Source organism: Nerophis ophidion, linkage group LG01 (genome assembly GCF_033978795.1).
Source record: "Nerophis ophidion isolate RoL-2023_Sa linkage group LG01, RoL_Noph_v1.0, whole genome shotgun sequence".
NCBI lineage: Eukaryota > Metazoa > Chordata > Actinopteri > Syngnathiformes > Syngnathidae > Nerophis > Nerophis ophidion.
Window position 1 is genome coordinate 22,310,323 of NC_084611.1, and position 17,243 is coordinate 22,327,565.

Genomic DNA, 17,243 nt, shown 5'->3' on the forward strand with positions numbered 1-17,243 from the left:
TAAAATGAATTAAATTGATGCGCTTCTTTATTGTCATTGTCCATCCTACAAATTCTGATGTTGCCCACTACTATCCTGGCATGCTTATTACAGTTTCTTTTGATAGTCAATATGAAGGGTGATGGTGTTTACTACATTGATGTTATTACGTTTTTTATTGCAACAGATCATTACTGACTGTATATTGTAACATATGCAAAGCTGATTGTTAATCATGCAATATTACTGGTTAGTAACATTCCCCAAACTGATCTTTGTACAATCTTTTCCACAACTAGTCACATTTAAGTGTCACCGCACCTCAGGAAGTACAAAAAGGCATTTGACAAGGCAAGGGCTTACTGAGTACCTGAAGCGGGCACTCCTGATGATTAAACTTCCTTCTTCCCGTATTGATGACAATGCCTCAGGTTATTATTAGGATTTAGATCAGGTTACGGGAAGCAGGTCCACAGTGATGGCGTGAAACCCGGAATGAGATAAGTCCACTTGTGTGGCTCATCACCTCTTTGACAGACTGTAAACTACAGTACATATAGAATATGTCCTTGGTCCTCTGCATGATATCATATTTGTCTGATGAATGTTCAGTATACAAAATTATTTATATTTCTATGAATCATCTGTGGCTTATTGCCTCTTCTATTATTGATACACTCCTCTCTGAGCTGCAACCTTATCGTGGTAGAGGAGTTTGCGTGTCCCAATGATCCTAGGAGCTATGTTGTCCGGGGGCATAAAGCCCCCTGGTAGGGTTTCCCAAGGCAAACAGGTTCTAGGTGAGGGATCAGACAAAGAGCAGCTCGAAGACCTATATGAAGAAGAAACATCATGGACCCAGATTTCCCTCGCCCGGACGCGGGTCACCGGGGCCCCCCTCTGGAGCCAGGCCCGGAGGTGGGGCACGATGGCGAGCGCCTGGTGGCCGGGCCTGTTCCCATGGGGCCCGGCCGGGCACAGCCCGAAGAGGCAACGTGGGTCACCCCTCCAATGGGCTCACCACCCATAGCAGGGGCCATAGAGGTCGGGTGCATTGTGAGCTGGGCGACAGCCGAAGGCAGGGCACTTGGCGGTCCGATCCTCGGCTACAGAAGCTAGCTCTTGGGACGTGGAACGTCACGTCACTGGGGGGGAAAGAGCCTGAGCTAGTGCGCGAAGTCGAGAAATTCCGGCTGGATATAGTCGGACTCACTTCGACGCACAGCAAGGGCTCTGGAACCACTTCTCTCGAGAGGGATTGGACCCTCTTCCACTCTGGCGTTGCCGGCAGTGAGAGGCGACGGGCTGGGGTGGCAATTCTTGTTTCCCCCCGACTCAAAGCCTGTACGTTGGAGTTTAACCCGGTGGACGAAAGGGTAGCCTCCCTCCGCCTTCGGGTGGGGGGACGGGTCCTGACTGTTGTTTGTGCTTATGCACCAAACAGCAGTTCAGAGTACCCACCCTTTTTGGGAACGCTCGAGGGAGTACTGGAAAGTGCTCCCCCGGGTGATTCCCTTGTCCTACTGGGAGACTTCAACGCTCACGTTGGCAACGACAGTGAAACCTGGAGAGGCGTGATTGGGAAGAATGGCCGCCCGGATCTGAACCCGAGTGGTGTTTTGTTATTGGACTTTTGTGCTCGTCACAGTTTGTCCATAACGAACACCATGTTCAAACATAAGGGTGTCCATATGTGCACTTGGCACCAGGACACCCTAGGCCGCAGTTCCATGATCGACTTTGTAGTTGTGTCATCGGATTTGCGGCCTCATGTTATGGACACTCGGGTGAAGAGAGGGGCGGAGCTTTCTACCGATCACCACCTGGTGGTGAGTTGGCTGCGATGGTGGGGGAGGATGCCGGACAGACCTGGGAGGCCCAAACGCATTGTGAGGGTCTGCTGGGAACGTCTGGCAGAGTCTCCTGTCAGACAAAGTTTCAATTCCCACCTCCGGAAGAACTTTGAACGTGTCACGAGGGAGGTGCTGGACATTGAGTCCGAGTGGACCATGTTCCGCACCTCTATTGTCGAGGCGGCAGATCGGAGCTGTGGCCGCAAGGTAGTTGGTGCCTGTCGGGGCGGCAATCCTAAAACCCCCTGGTGGACACCAGCGGTGAGGGATGCCGTCAAGCTGAAGAAGGAGTCCTATCGGGTCCTTTTGACTCATAGGACTCCGGAGGCAGTGGACAGGTACCGACAGGCCAAGCGGTGTGCAGCTTCAGCGGTCGCGGAGGCAAAAACTCGGACATGGGAAGAGTTCGGGGAAGCTATGGAAAACGACTTCCGGACGGCTTCGAAGCGATTCTGGACCACCGTCCGCCGCCTCAGGAAGGGGAAGCAGTGCACTATCAACACCGTGTATGGTGCGGATGGTGTTCTGCTGACCTCGACTGCGGATGTTGTGGACAGGTGGAAGGAATACTTCGAAGACCTCCTCAATCCCACCAACACGTCTTCCTATGAGGAAGCAGTGCCTGGGGAATCTGTGGTGGACTCTCCTATTTCTGGGGCTGAGGTCGCTGAGGTAGTTAAAAAGCTCCTCGGTGGCAAGGCCCCAGGGGTGGACGAGATCCGCCCGGAGTTCCTTAAGGCTCTGGATGCTGTGGGGCTGTCTTGGTTGACAAGACTTTGCAGCATCGCGTGGACATCGGGGGCGGTACCTCTGGATTGGCAGACCGGGGTGGTGGTTCCTCTCTTCAAAAAGGGGGACCGGAGGGTGTGTTCCAACTATCGTGGGATCACACTCCTCAGCCTTCCCGGTAAGGTTTATTCAGGTGTACTGGAGAGGAGGCTACGTCGGATAGTCGAACCTCGGATTCAGGAGGAACAGTGTGGTTTTCGTCCTGGTCGTGGAACTGTGGACCAGCTCTATACTCTCGGCAGGGTTCTTGAGGGTGCATGGGAGTTTGCCCAACCAGTCTACATGTGCTTTGTGGACTTGGAGAAGGCATTCGACCGTGTCCCTCGGGAAGTCCTGTGGGGAGTGCTCAGAGAGTATGGGGTATCGGACTGTCTTATTGTGGCGGTCCGTTCCCTGTACGATCAGTGCCAGAGCTTGGTCCGCATTGCTGGCAGTAAGTCGAACACATTTCCAGTGAGGGTTGGACTCCGCCAAGGCTGTCCTCTGTCACCGATTCTGTTCATAACTTTTATGGACAGAATTTCTAGGCGCAGTCAAGGCGTTGAGGGGTTCCGGTTTGGTAACCGCAGGATTAGGTCTCTGCTTTTTGCAGATGATGTGGTCCTGATGGCTTCATCTGACCGGGGTCTTCAGCTCTCGCTGGATCGGTTCGCAGCCGAGTGTGAAGCGACCGGAATGAGAATCAGCACCTCCAAGTCCGAGTCCATGGTTCTCGCCCGGAAAAGGGTGGAGTGCCATCTCCGGGTTGGGGAGGAGACCCTGCCCCAAGTGGAGGAGTTCAAGTACCTAGGAGTCTTGTTCACGAGTGAGGGAAGAGTGGATCGTGAGATCAACAGGCGGATCGGTGCGGCGTCTTCAGTAATGCGGACGTTGTACCGGTCCGTTGTGGTGAAGAAGGAGCTGAGCCGGAAGGCAAAGCTCTCAATTTACCGGTCGATCTACGTTCCCATCCTCACCTATGGTCATGAGCTTTGGGTCATGACCGAAAGGATAAGATCACGGGTACAAGCGGCCGAAATGAGTTTCCTCCGCCGTGTGGCGGGTCTCTCCCTTAGAGATAGGGTGAGAAGCTCTGCCATCCGGGAGGAACTCAAAGTAAAGCCGCTGCTCCTTCACATCGAGAGGAGCCAGATGAGGTGGTTCGGGCATCTGGTCAGGATGCCACCCGAACGCCTCCCTAGGGAGGTGTTTAGGGCACGTCCAACCGGTAGGAGGCCACGGGGAAGACCCAGGACACGTTGGGAAGACTATGTCTCCCGGCTGGCCTGGGAACGCCTCGGGATCCCCCGGGAAGAGCTAGACGAAGTGGCTGGGGAGAGGGAAGTCTGGGTTTCCCTGCTTAGGCTGTTGCCCCCGCGACCCGACCTCGGATAAGCGGAAGATGATGGATGGATGGATTATTGATACATGAGCAAAATCGGGTTGACAAGCCTTTTATCCATGGCAGCTCATATTTGACTTGTCTTGTTTACCTTTGAAAATGACTGTTTTTACAAAAAAAATATTTTGTGCTTTTAGGACACGGACGAGCAGATTGCTCTCAAACAGTGCCGCCAGGAGCTGAGTGAGCGAAACAAGGAGCGATGGTGTCTGGAGATACAAATCATGAAGAGGTCAGTCAGTCATTTAAAAAGTTAATGGTTCACTGCAGGTCCATACTGAAAAGTTTTACTCTTCTGAGCTCTCAAATGCATGATTATATTATAGTGCTAGTGTCATTAAACAAAGGCATTTCTTTATCCTGTACTAGTGTCTGGTAGACAGATAGAGGTAGACTCAACTCGACAACTGTTTTTTTCCTTGGAAGAAAATCGAAAAAAGACTGATTTTCAATTATTCCGGGTCTTGACATTTATATAAGCGAGCAGATAAACAACTTCGGCTTTTTCTTTCAGTGACATGAAGAGATGTAGCTGCGACACAAAAAATATTCTGGAAAACAGATGTCACAAAGGTTATTTTTTTTAGCAATTTAACAAACTCAAGAAGAGGAGTTCTGTTGCTAATTCCAAGATACAGTAATGCTGATCAATGAAGCAGAGTCATTCAATATATATGATATAATGTACCAGTTGCTATTTCATCAAAACTGAAAACATCATTTAGGAAAAAGTAATAATTTTGTTTTTGATCTTGGATCTTAAAAAATACTTTTCATACATCTTATACTGTATACAGGATCGTTTTATATTCTGTTCAATTTACTATTTTGGGTGTTTCCCCGATACCAGGGTCGAAATTGATATTTTTAGTCATAATATTATATATGTTTATTGAGTTTGACTTCTTATCAACTTATCATAATCCACCTGTCGCCACAATATGGTCATCTATACACACAAATACAGTGCTTTTTTCTACTTCTGTAAACAGTAACGTTTAGCAGTTACTTTTTTATAAAGCAACCTATACAGGATTAAGACAAGCACTGGATAAATACAGTATGTAGGTGTTGGGACCCTGGCTGGGAATTGAACCCGCTTGTGTACATGACTGTAGTTGTGTACCACCACTCTACCAGCCCTAACCGAAATAACCAGTGTCATATGATGTATTTATTGTATTTTGCGGAATATAAACCTCACACACTAAATTTAAATAAAATAAAAAAAAATCATATATTAGCCGCACCTGAATAAAAGCCATATATACTGGTATTTGGTCAAATTAGATATTTACATATATTAATTGTTTCCAAACGATGCGTTTAACACACAGTAAAACGGCTGATCAAAAAAACAAAAAAGTAATTTTTATCTTTATTCATCCTGCATGACATAAATACGATTTTCTCATTGTTTAATAACGTTCAAGATGGTTGAGTTAACTCTTGGAAATTACTGGCTTAGAATGACCTTGTGTGTCCAACTTAAAGGAAACGGCAGGCTGTCTTCTTTTAATGGATTTATAACAATCTTTGCAGGCTGGGTAACATTTTTCTGTGGTCTATAACGGCACACAAACTACTATTAGAAATGTAGCCAATAGTACATACATGAGTCATGCAAATATAAATTAAATACACAGAGGATCTAAGTAAAGTAAATTACATGAGCTCAAATATACCTACAAACGAGGCAATATGTACATACAGCTAGCCTATATGTACGGGGCAGCGTGGTTCAGTTGGTAGAGCCTTTGCAGCCAGCAACTTGAGGGTTTCCAGGTTTGATCCCCGCTTCCGCCATTCTAGTCACTGCTGTTGTGTTCTTGGGCAAGACACTTTACCCACCTTCTCCCTGGTTTAAATGTAACTTAGATAATGGTAAATGGGTTATACCTGTATAGCGCATTATTACCTTCAAGGTACTTAAAGCACTTTGACACCATTTCCACATTCACCCATACATTTACACACTGCCATGCAGGGCCCTTACCACGACCCATCAGGGGGCAAGGGTGAAGTTTCTTGCTCAAGGACACAACGAACGTGTCTAGGATGATGGAAGCCGGGGATCGAACCTAGGAATCCTCAGGTTGCTGGCACGGCCGCTCTCCCAACCAAGCCACGGGTTTCCATATGTAAAAGCGCTTTGAGTGAATTATATAAACATAATCGATTAACTTGCAGTCATGCACTGACCAAATAAGCCTAATCAGCACTCAGTACACGTCAATAACATCAGCAAAGTTCACCTTTGTGCATTCACGCACAGCATAAAAAGTTTGTTTGACAAAATGAGACAAAGGAGTGGCACAAAACATGTCTTTCTGTGGCAGCGTCGGAGAAAATGGTATATGTAAACAAACTACGGTGAATTCAAGGACCGCCAAAATTAATAAAACAAAACGGCGCTCGCCAATTAATATCGTCAGTGAACAATGTTTAATACAAACAGTGGGTTTTCTGACAAAAGGAAGATTTGTGTCATGTTTGTCCTCCTACAGAAACCATATTAAAACAAAAAAATGCTTTTTTCCTCCCATCTTTTTCCATTTTATTCAATTTTTTTGAAAAATCTCCAGGCAGCCACTACGGCGGCACTAAAGCATAATTTAGCCGTTAGCGAAGAAAAATTAATAGATTAGCTGCACCTTTGTAAAAGTCGCAGAGTTAAAAGCTTATAGTACGGAAAATACGGTAATTCTTGTCTGCCATTATCTTATTTTAGTCGTTTTTCCAGGCATTTCCTTTCAAGGGGTTTTCCTCTTTATGTGTACTGGCCACTCTGTTAGGTGGTATTAGAAATTAAAAAACACTTGCCACTCAAGACTGCGCATTCAATAACATGTTTGACATTTTAGTGTAACACACCCATTTCTGTTTTCTCAACACAAAATGTTGATCCCGAAATAGTAAAGATCACACAAGGCCATGAGTGCTCAGAAGTTTAAGGTTATTTATGGACACTAGGTGGTTATGTCTGACAGAATCACATGCCACCCCCTCATTGTTTTCTACGTCGGTGTTTTCATTTCCACCTAAGTCTGCTTTGTGGAGGTGTATTTAAATTGATTGTGACTCAAGACATTTATGTGTGTGTCAGCCCAAACGTGGGTATAAAATATTTCAGTTCAACAAGTGTGTCGTTCTTACACAGACGTTGTTATTACCACAGACCTTGTGTGCAGCCCCACTCCTACCTGTGGAACAATTACAGTCTAGTGGGCATGCTTGAGGTAGCCTGCTATTATAATATTACAGCACAAATGTCTAAGCACTTATTCTGACAAAACATGACCTTAATACTTGAGTTCTACCTCACTCAATGTTTTTGTAGGCATATGCATGCCTGCTAATTTGTCCTATCATCCTACACTTTAATGTGTTTTTAAATAGATATTTTTTTTCCACTTGAGGTCATACAATTGTAATATCCCACGCTTTGAAACCATCCTGTGATTATCTTGAGAGCACATTCAAGTTTGCTTGCTAATTTGATCAAACACTGTTTGTCTACAGACTGCTGAACATTTCAGGGCTTCATAATAACCTGCCTACGACTTATTATTGCAGTGTCTCCTGGTATTAGCGTTATCGTGACTTTTTTCCTTTGCTTTGCCTGGCAGAAACTGAAGCATAGGGTTTCAGTCCATCAACATGAGTGTAGCCAGTTTCCACAAAGCAGTTAGTGCTATACTATCATATTCTTTCAACTAACACTACACAGTACAATCACATCTACACTATATCCAAATGAGCTAAGATCAAATGATGTACCGGTATACTGTTTAGGTCAATGTTCCTTTTATAAGCTGTATTTTTTGGAGCCAGACTTCCTTCGAAGTTAGTTTCTTTGTGTCAACATACTATATACCTTATGATGTGTCTATAATGTCTTTAATGTCCTTTGTCTCCTTTGATGTTTGATGTTTCCCTCTTACACACATGTGAGAGGGATGTGTACTATGGCTAAGAGTTGTTGTTTTTTTCCTTTGGCCTCAGTCTGGACCCCCTCTCCAGGGCCTAGGCTTAGACCGATTTTTTAAATTATATTTTATTTTATTTTAATCTTCTATTTTTTTTCTCCCATTCCCCCCACTTGTTTACCTGTATCTCACCTTTTTTGTAAGGGGCGCTGGAAGCCGGCAGACCCGTCAGCAATCCTGTTCTGTCTCCCTGTAACGTTTGTCTGATCTTGAATGGGATTGTGCTGAAAATTTTTATTTTCCTGAAGGAACTCTCCTGAAGGAATAAATAAAGTACTATCTAATCTAATCTAATGATGGTATGCAATACAAGATGCTGTACGTAGCTGTGATTGTCCCTGCAGAGACAACACACTCCTCTGCCCTTTTTTGTGTTAGAATATTGTTCAAATCAAGGCCCCACCCTGAGTTAAGATTTCATCCTATTACAGGGCGTTTTCCTCACAGCTGCTGCCAACTAGTGCTTACTCACTATCTTTGTTTCTCTTTAATATCACAATTGCGAAGCCTGGTTAGAAACGGGCTTAATATGAAAAATGTTTTAGTATAATAGTTGTGAACTTATTTGATGCAACATTAATACTTTTCAGCTTTAAAGGGGAACTGCAGTTTTTTATGTTAATTGTGCCTATCGTTCATAATCATTATCAAAGACATCACATGGACAAAGAAAATACCTTCTGGAGGAAAGTTCTGTGATCAGATGAAACAAAAATTGAGCTGTTTGGCCACAATACCCAGCAATATGTTTGGAGGAGAAAAGGTGAGGTGTTTAATCCCAGGAACACCAAGCCTACCGTCAGGCATGGTGGTGGTAGTATTATGCTCTGGGCCTGTTTTGCTGCCAATGGAAATGGTGCTTTACAGAGAGTAAATGGGACAATGAAAAAGGATGATTACCTCCACATTTTTCAGGACAACCTAAAATCATCAGCCCGGAAGTTAGGTCTTGGGCACAGTTTGGTTTTTTAACAGGACAATGACCCTGTGGAGAGGGGCATGTCCTACGCGTCCCCTGCGGGCGAAGCATGTGCGGCAGCCGGTCGTGAAGCAGCAATCAGGTGAGCAGATACCTCAGTTGGGACGAGTTATCTAATCACCTGTTTCCTTTATCAGCAGCGTTAGAAACCATGAGCGGGGCTGGCAAACTGGGAGTGAGAGCCAGACGGAGGAGCACGCTGTTGAGCGCGAGAGACAGAAGCTGAAAAGCTGAAAATGAACTCTGAACATTATAACTGTTGTAGAAAGAATAAAAGAGTGTAAACCACTGAGCCAAGGTGTGGTGTTTCCTGCAAAGGAACAGAGGATCGAGGGCGGAGATCGCCACAGACCCCAAACACACATCACAAGTGGTAAAGTAATGGCTAAATCAGGCTAAAATTAAAGTTTTAGAATGGCCTTCCCAATGTCCTGACTTAAACGTGTGGACAATGCTGAAGAAACGATTTAGCTGAACTGTCAAGAGGAGTGGTCAAAAATTCTACCACAAGCTTTTGGATGGCAACCAAACGTGCCTTATTGCAGTGAAACTTGCCAAGGGACATGTAACCAAATATTTACATTGCTGTATGTTTATCTTTGACCCAGCAGACTTGGTCACATTTTCAGTAGACCCATAATAAATTCATAAAATAATCGAACTTCATGAATGTTTTTTGTGACAAAAAGTATGTGTTCCAATCACTCTATCGCAAAAAAATAACAGTTGTACCACAGCCATGACATTATGTTCTTTACAAGTGTATGTAAACTTTTGACCACGACTGTCTATGTAATTTAGTAACAGGCACTTTTATTACAACATTTAATATTTACTTATTTTGCTCATTTCAAGCATACGCGGCGCAATAATTTTAAGAACGCATCACGACGTTCATCACTGATGAGCACTCACTGCAGACTTTGAGAGCCAACAAACATAAAACAACATCACTTACTGTATAAGGTCTGCTGTCATTAGGATGCCAGCTGGCAGAATGTTCATATATTCCTGTGTAGATCAAGAACACTTAAAATCCTTCCAAAGATTAGGGTGGTGGAGCCAAGTGTCTTTTTGTGTCGTTCTTGCCATTACCAGGTCTAAATTGGCTGTCAAAGTGTCCAAACTGTCAACTTATCGGAATACATTCTTGTCTTTCTAGGTGAGAGGCATGATTTATGATCTACAATAAAGTTTGACAAGCAAGGAAACGAGGAAGCAGCTGATCAATTGATCCTGTAAACATTGGCACACAAGCTCGTGATCAAGGCGGCTATAAATAGTTTGTCTGCGTTAGCACTTATAATAACAATATAACTAATACTTTGTTAATATTCAAGTCACAAAATGTAAATGGAGTATTGTTTTTGAATGGTTATTAATTGGATTGTATATAAGTTAAAATGTCATAAAAATTACATCCATCGTCATGTCTTTCATGACGATTGTGAACGATGCACTCATTGTACAATGACTTTATTTGGATTTATCCTGTTCAATACACGTCATATTAAAAGACCTTCACAATACTGTTTAAATGACAAAACATGTCTTGACACACTCAGGTTGGATCATGCTAATGTGGTGGCGGCAAGGGAGGTTCCTGAAGGGATGCAAAAGCTTGTGGCCACCAATGACCTGCCACTGTTGGCAATGGAGTACTGCCAGGGAGGAGATCTGAGAAAGGTACAAATATGAGATGGTGATGTTTTGATGTAAAAAGCTATGTTGCATTGGGCTTGGACTTGCACTATACCAGATGTATTTGGCCGCTCTGATGTGGCTCACTGCATAATAGCCGACCCCCTGATTGTTACGGGGGGATTCCGGATTTCGGTGCCTCTCCTTGACATCACCCGGGGACAACATTCTCCGATTTTCACTCGGACTACAATATTGAGGGCGTGCCGTGATGGATTTACTTTTAATGGATATACTTTTAACGTCCTCTACAACATGCCATCGCGCCCGCCTTTACGCCATACTATGCTATGCTGTCTGCGTGCCAGCCGGAAGCATGCATTTCGCGCTTCTATCGTCACATGTACGAGATTGCAAGGCATACTTGGTGATACAGGTTACACTGAAGGTTGTGATATAAACAACTTTAACAATCTTACTAATATGCGCCACACTGTGAACCCACAACAAACAAGAATGACAAACACATTTCAGGAGAACATCTTCACAGTAACACATTATAAACACAACATAACAATTACCCAGAATCCCGTGCATCCATGAGTCTTCCAGGCTATATTATACACCCCCGCGCCCTCAACCCCGCCCACCTCAACCGACGCACGAATGGGTGGGTGGGGGCAGGGTTTGGTGCTAGCGGGGGGGTGTAATATAGTCTGGAAGAGTCATGGATGCACGGAATTCTGGGTAATTGTTATGTTGCCTTTATAATGTGTTACTGTGAGGATGTTCTCCCGAAATGTTTGTCATTCTTGTTTGGTGTAGGTTCACAGTGTGGTGCATATTAGTAAGAGTATTAAAGGTGTTTATATCACAACCGTCAGTGTAACCTCTATCACCCAGTATGCCTTGCAATCTCGTAGGTGTATATGCAGAAGCCACATACAACATGTTACTGGACGGCCAAGCTGTTTGTTCATGTTGTAGAAGGCGTCAAAGGCAATGGCTTCATAGCACGCCCTTATTATTGTTATCTGGGTGACCACCAGCAGATATTCGCGAAAATGGTTGCAGCTCCCATTGTCTTCTTTATTTTGTGAAACGGGTCAAAATGGCTCTTTGAGTGGTAAACGTTGCCGACCCCTGCACCATACTATCGTATTGACGCAAATATAAGATTGGAATTTCCCAAAAAGAAATCTGTAAAAATGAAGTGTTTTTGCTTGACATATTATTTAGGGCCTAAATTACCTTCAGTTGAAGCAAATCAGAGCTTTTCTTCCCTTTTCTGCTCATATACCAGTGCCCTTGAGAGACGCACCTGCGACACAGTGTCTCACAGGTTGGGCAAGTTAGCAAACGAGGCAACAGGAAAAGTACTTGTCATCAATGAGGCAGAAACTTTAACTATCTGCTAAGTTGTTTTTGAGTTTGTCTTAAAAACAAATATGTTGGGTCAATACGGTAATGCCATAATTTAGTGCTGTATTGGAATTTGTTTTGGTTAGCAATTTTGGAGCCTGTTTTCTATTTGAAACCAGTGAGTGTGCAGCTAAGGCCGTGCAGAGAAAAACAACATTCTAACTATCAAGAACCACAAGTCCATGGCATTTTTAATATCTCAGTTTCGAAAAAACAAAAGCAAATTGGATTGGATTAGAGATTTAAATCCTATCCTCACAGGCATTTTATCCGTAAAAACATCAAATAAATCAGTTGGAAAGAAAATCGCAGATTTTTTTCTTCTCTACAAGACGAACCAAGATCAACAATTTGGAGTCAATTATTGGGTTGTCTGCTCGGATCTTGCATCGCTGATCCGTCAAGAACACAATATACTTAATGGATGGAAAATAGCTCTGTAATGGCGATGAAATGAGGACATGCTCTAAATCACAAGGAGGACAGTTTCATATGACAAGAAGGTCCTTATTCTTGCCTGACTGTCCCCCTTTTCCCTCCGTAGTATCTGAACGTCTTGGAGAACTGCTGTGGAATGCGAGAGGGCTCCGTTTTGATTTTGTTGTGCGACATTTGTGAGTATCACCAAGTGACTTTTGTCAAAGAGCAACTATTGTTTGATTAATTATGCGTCTGAATGAGCTTGCTGGGTGATTCGTTTCCTGTCATTTCAAAGCGAAGGTCCTTGTGCCCTGTTTTATGATGTCATTGGTGACCCTAAACCACAGCACTTAGTCACCATGGGAACAGCTCACACTGAGGCAAAAGCGTACGTCATCGATTGGACGACGGCTCTCTCTTTCGCAATATACTGTAAGCACGCTCAGTGCAGCATGTGGACTTGGTCACCTAACTCAAACACATTTTGACATTTAGTAAAAGACACAGAAAAGGCTTTTCCTGTTACACACTGATGGGTGTTTCCTGATACTGACTGAGCCCCTTTCATCTTTTCCTACAACACGGTAATAATGAAAACCTGTACGCATGCTTACGCGACACCCTACGCACTCTTTGACGTAGTTTCACATTTTGTAACATTTGGTAGACAAAACATTTACATTTTAATGTGTACAGATTAAGTACACTTTAAGTCAACGTGTGTAATTTTCACTGGATATTAAATCTATCCTGCTATATAAGCTGTTCACTGACAACAGTCAAATATATCATATGTATATACTGTATATATCCATCCATCCATCTATTTTAATAATAATAATGATAATGGATTAGATTTTTATCGCGCTTTTCTATTGTTAGATACTCAAAGCGTTCACAGAAAAGTTGGAACCCATCATTCATTCACACCTGGTGGTGGTAAGCTACTTCTGTAGCCACAGCTGCCCTGGGTTAGACTGACGGAAGCGTGGCTGCCAGTCTGCGCCTACGGCCCCTCCGACCACCACCAATCATTCATTCATCATTCATTCACCAGTGTGAGCGGCACCGGGGGCAAGGGTGAAGTGTCCTGCCCAAGGACACAACGGCGGCGATTTGGATGTCAATAGGTGGGAAGCGAACCTGCAACCCTCAGGTTTCTGGCACGGCCGGTCTACCCACTACGCCATGCCGCCCCTCTTATCCCCTGTCGGGGTCGTGGGGGGTGTTGGAGCCTATCTCAGCTACAATCAAGCGGAAGGCGGTGTACACCCTGGACAAGTGGCCACCTCATATGTATGTATATATGTATATATATATATATATATATATATATATATATATGTATATGTATATATATACAAATGTATATATATACATATACATATATATATATATATATATATATATATATATATATATATATATATGTGTTATATATGTGTGTGTATGTGTATGTGTGGGGAAAAAAATCACAAGACTACTTCATCTCTACAGAACTGTTTCATGAGGGGTTCTCTCAATCATCAGGAGATTGCCACTGAGGGAACCCCCCATGAAACAGTTCTGTAGAGATGAAGTAGTCTTGTGATTTTTTTTCCCACACATACATATATTGCGCTCTACCACAGTACCGAGCACTATTCTCTGGATAATCTAATTAAGACATATATATATATATATATATATATATATATATATATATATATATATATATATATATATATATATATATATATATATATATATATATATATATATATATATATATATATATATATATCAATCAATCAATCAATGTTTACTTATATAGCTTTAAATCACTAGTGTCTCAAAGGGCTGCACAAACCACCACGACATCCTCGGTAGGCCCACATAAGGGCAAGGAAAACTCACACCCAGTGGGACATCGGTGACATTAATGACCCAGTGGGACGTCGGTGACAATGATGACTATGAGAACCTTGGAGAGGAGGAAAGCAATGGATGTCGAGCGGGTCTAACATGATACTGTGAAAGTTCAATCCACAATGGATCCAACACAGTCGCGAGAGTCCAGTCCAAAGCGGATCCAACACAGCAGCGAGAGTCCCGTTCACAGCGGAGCCAGCAGGAAACCATCCCAAGCGGAGGCGGATCAGCAGCGCAGAGATGTCCCCAGCCGATACACAGGCAAGCAGTACATGGCCACCGGATCGGACCGGACCCCCTCCACAAGGGAGAGTGGGACATAGAAGAAAAAGAAAAGAAAGGGCAGATCAACTGGTCTAAAAAGGGAGTCTATTTAAAGGCTAGAGTATACAAATGAGTTTTAAGGTGAGACTTAAATGCTTCTACTGAGGTGGCATCTCGAACTGTTACCGGGAGGGCATTCCAGAGTACTGGAGCCCGAACGGAAAACGCTCTATAGCCCGCAGACTTTTTTTGGGCTTTGGGAATCACTAATAAGCCGGAGTCCTTTGAACGCAGATTTCTTGCCGGGACATATGGTACAATACAATCGGCAAGATAGGATGGAGCTAGACCGTGTAGTATTTTATACGTAAGTAGTAAAACCTTAAAGTCACATCTTAAGTGCACAGGAAGCCAGTGCAGGTGAGCCAGTACAGGCGTAATGTGATCAAATTTCCTTGTTCTTGTCAAAAGTCTAGCAGCCGCATTTTGTACCAACTGTAATCTTTTAATGCTAGACATGGGGAGACCTGAAAATAATATGTTACAGTAGTCGAGGCGAGACGTAACAAACGCATGGATAATGATCTCAGCGTCTTTAGTGGACAGAATGGAGCGAATTTTAGCGATATTACAGAGATGAAAGAAGGCCGTTTTAGTAACGCTTTTCATGTGTGCCTCAAAGGAGAGAGTTGGGTCGAAGATAACACCCAGATGTTTTACCGTGTCGCCTTGTTTAATTGTTTGGTTGTCAAATGTTAGAGTTGTATTATTAAATAGAGTTCGGTGTCTAGCAGAACCGATAATCAGCATTTCCGTTTTTTTGTGGTTGAGTTGCAAGAAGTTAGCGGACATCCAATGTTTAATTTCATTAAGACACGCCTCCAGCTGACTACAATCCGGCGTGTTGGTCAGCTTTAGGGGCATGTAGAGTTGGGTGTCATCAGCATAACAGTGAAAGCTAATACCGTATTTGCGTATGATGTCACCTAGTGGCAGCATGTAGATGCTGAAGAGTGCAGGGCCAAGGACCGAACCCTGGGGAACTCCACACGTTACCTTAACGTAGTCCGAGGTCACATTGTTATGGGAGACACACTGCATCCTATCAGTAAGATAAGAGTTAAACCAAGACAGGGCTAAGTCTGACATACCAATTCGTGTTTTGATACGTTCTAATAAAATATTATGATCGACGGTATCGAAAGCAGCGCTAAGATCGAGGAGCAGCAACATAGATGACGCATCAGAATCCATCGTTAGCAATAGATCATTAGTCATTTTTGCGAGGGCTGTCTCCGTGGAGTGATTTGCCCTGAAACCGGATTGAAAGGTTTCACATAGATTGTTAGACGCTAAGTGTTCATTTAACTGCTCCGCAACAATTTTTTCGAGGATTTTTGAAATAAAGGGAAGGTGAGACACCGGTCGGTAGTTTACCATGAGGTCAGGATCGAGGTTAGGTCTTTTAAGTAGTTGATGAATAACCGCTTTTTTGAATGCTAGGGGAACAGTGCCCGAGGAGAGTGATAAGTTTATAATATTTAGCACTGATGGACCTAATAATACAAAGAGCTCCTTGATCAGTTTCCCAGGGAGAGGGTCAAGTAAACATGTTGTCTGTTTTATTCCATTTACACGTTGTAACAATTCCTCTAATGTTATTTCCTCAAAACGAGAGAAACTATTTTGGAGGGCAGTATCCGCCGTATATACCATCGTATCGGTGTTAATAGAACCCCGTTGTAGCTGGGACGCATTGTCTTTAATCTCCTTTCTAATGACTTCAATTTTCTTACTAAAGAATTGCATAAAGTCATCAGCTGAGTGGGTTGAGCTACTGGAAGGGGTCCCTTGTTGGGTTAGCGATGCTACCGTACTAAACAAAAATTTAGGATCGTTTTTATTATGGTGGATGAGATTTGAGTTATATTTAGCTTTAGCTAAGGTAAGCATGCGTTTATATATATATGTATATATATGTTTGCTTTAGGGAGTCTATCGTGACAGATGATGACCTCTGCCACTCTTTAATGCAGCCCAATGCACAATGCACACTGCCTGCCACAGACGTGACAACTGTAGACCTGACCCGATCGGGCAGCTGCAGACATGGCCGCAGACATGGCCTTTCTCTTTTCGCCATAGGGGTTTTTTGTCTGTTCTCCTCTGCAGCTTTTACTCCTTGACGGCATAGTCTATGCCAGGTAGAGCAGTCCGAAGAGGCAGTAGGCTGTATGTTGCACTTATTTAGGAAGAGTTTGAGCGGCAGCCAAGGTGGAGCAGGTTTACAAAATTTTGTATGGAAGGCGGTTGGCTGGCATTCGGATGACATGGCCAAGCCATCTTAATTGGCAATGCATGATACCAGCTCCTGGGGGACGTCGTGACGGGGTTGGGAGAGTGGCCGTGCCAGCAACCGGAGGGTTCCTGGTTCGATCCCAACCTTCTACCAACCTAGTCACGTCCGTTTTGTCCTTGAGCTAGACACTTCACCCTTGCTCCTGATGGGTCGTGGTTAGTGTCTCTCATGGCAGCTCCAGCCATTAGTGTGTGAATGTGTGTATGACTAAAAAAAACAAACAAGGAGTCTGATTTCCTTCGCCCGGACGTGCGTC

General features: G+C 43.8%; 1 protein-coding gene across 2 annotated transcripts in view; it reads left to right on the forward strand.

The window, feature by feature from the left end:
* ikbkb (inhibitor of nuclear factor kappa B kinase subunit beta) overlaps positions 1-17,243 on the forward strand; it is a 72,227-nt gene that overhangs the window by 19,139 nt on the left and 35,845 nt on the right. For both annotated transcript variants that reach the window (XM_061898378.1, XM_061898386.1), the window contains 3 exons: positions 4,140-4,234; positions 10,536-10,656; positions 12,578-12,647. In XM_061898378.1, the coding sequence (XP_061754362.1) occupies positions 4,140-4,234; positions 10,536-10,656; positions 12,578-12,647 (286 nt within the window). The remainder of the gene's footprint in view (positions 1-4,139; positions 4,235-10,535; positions 10,657-12,577; positions 12,648-17,243) is intronic.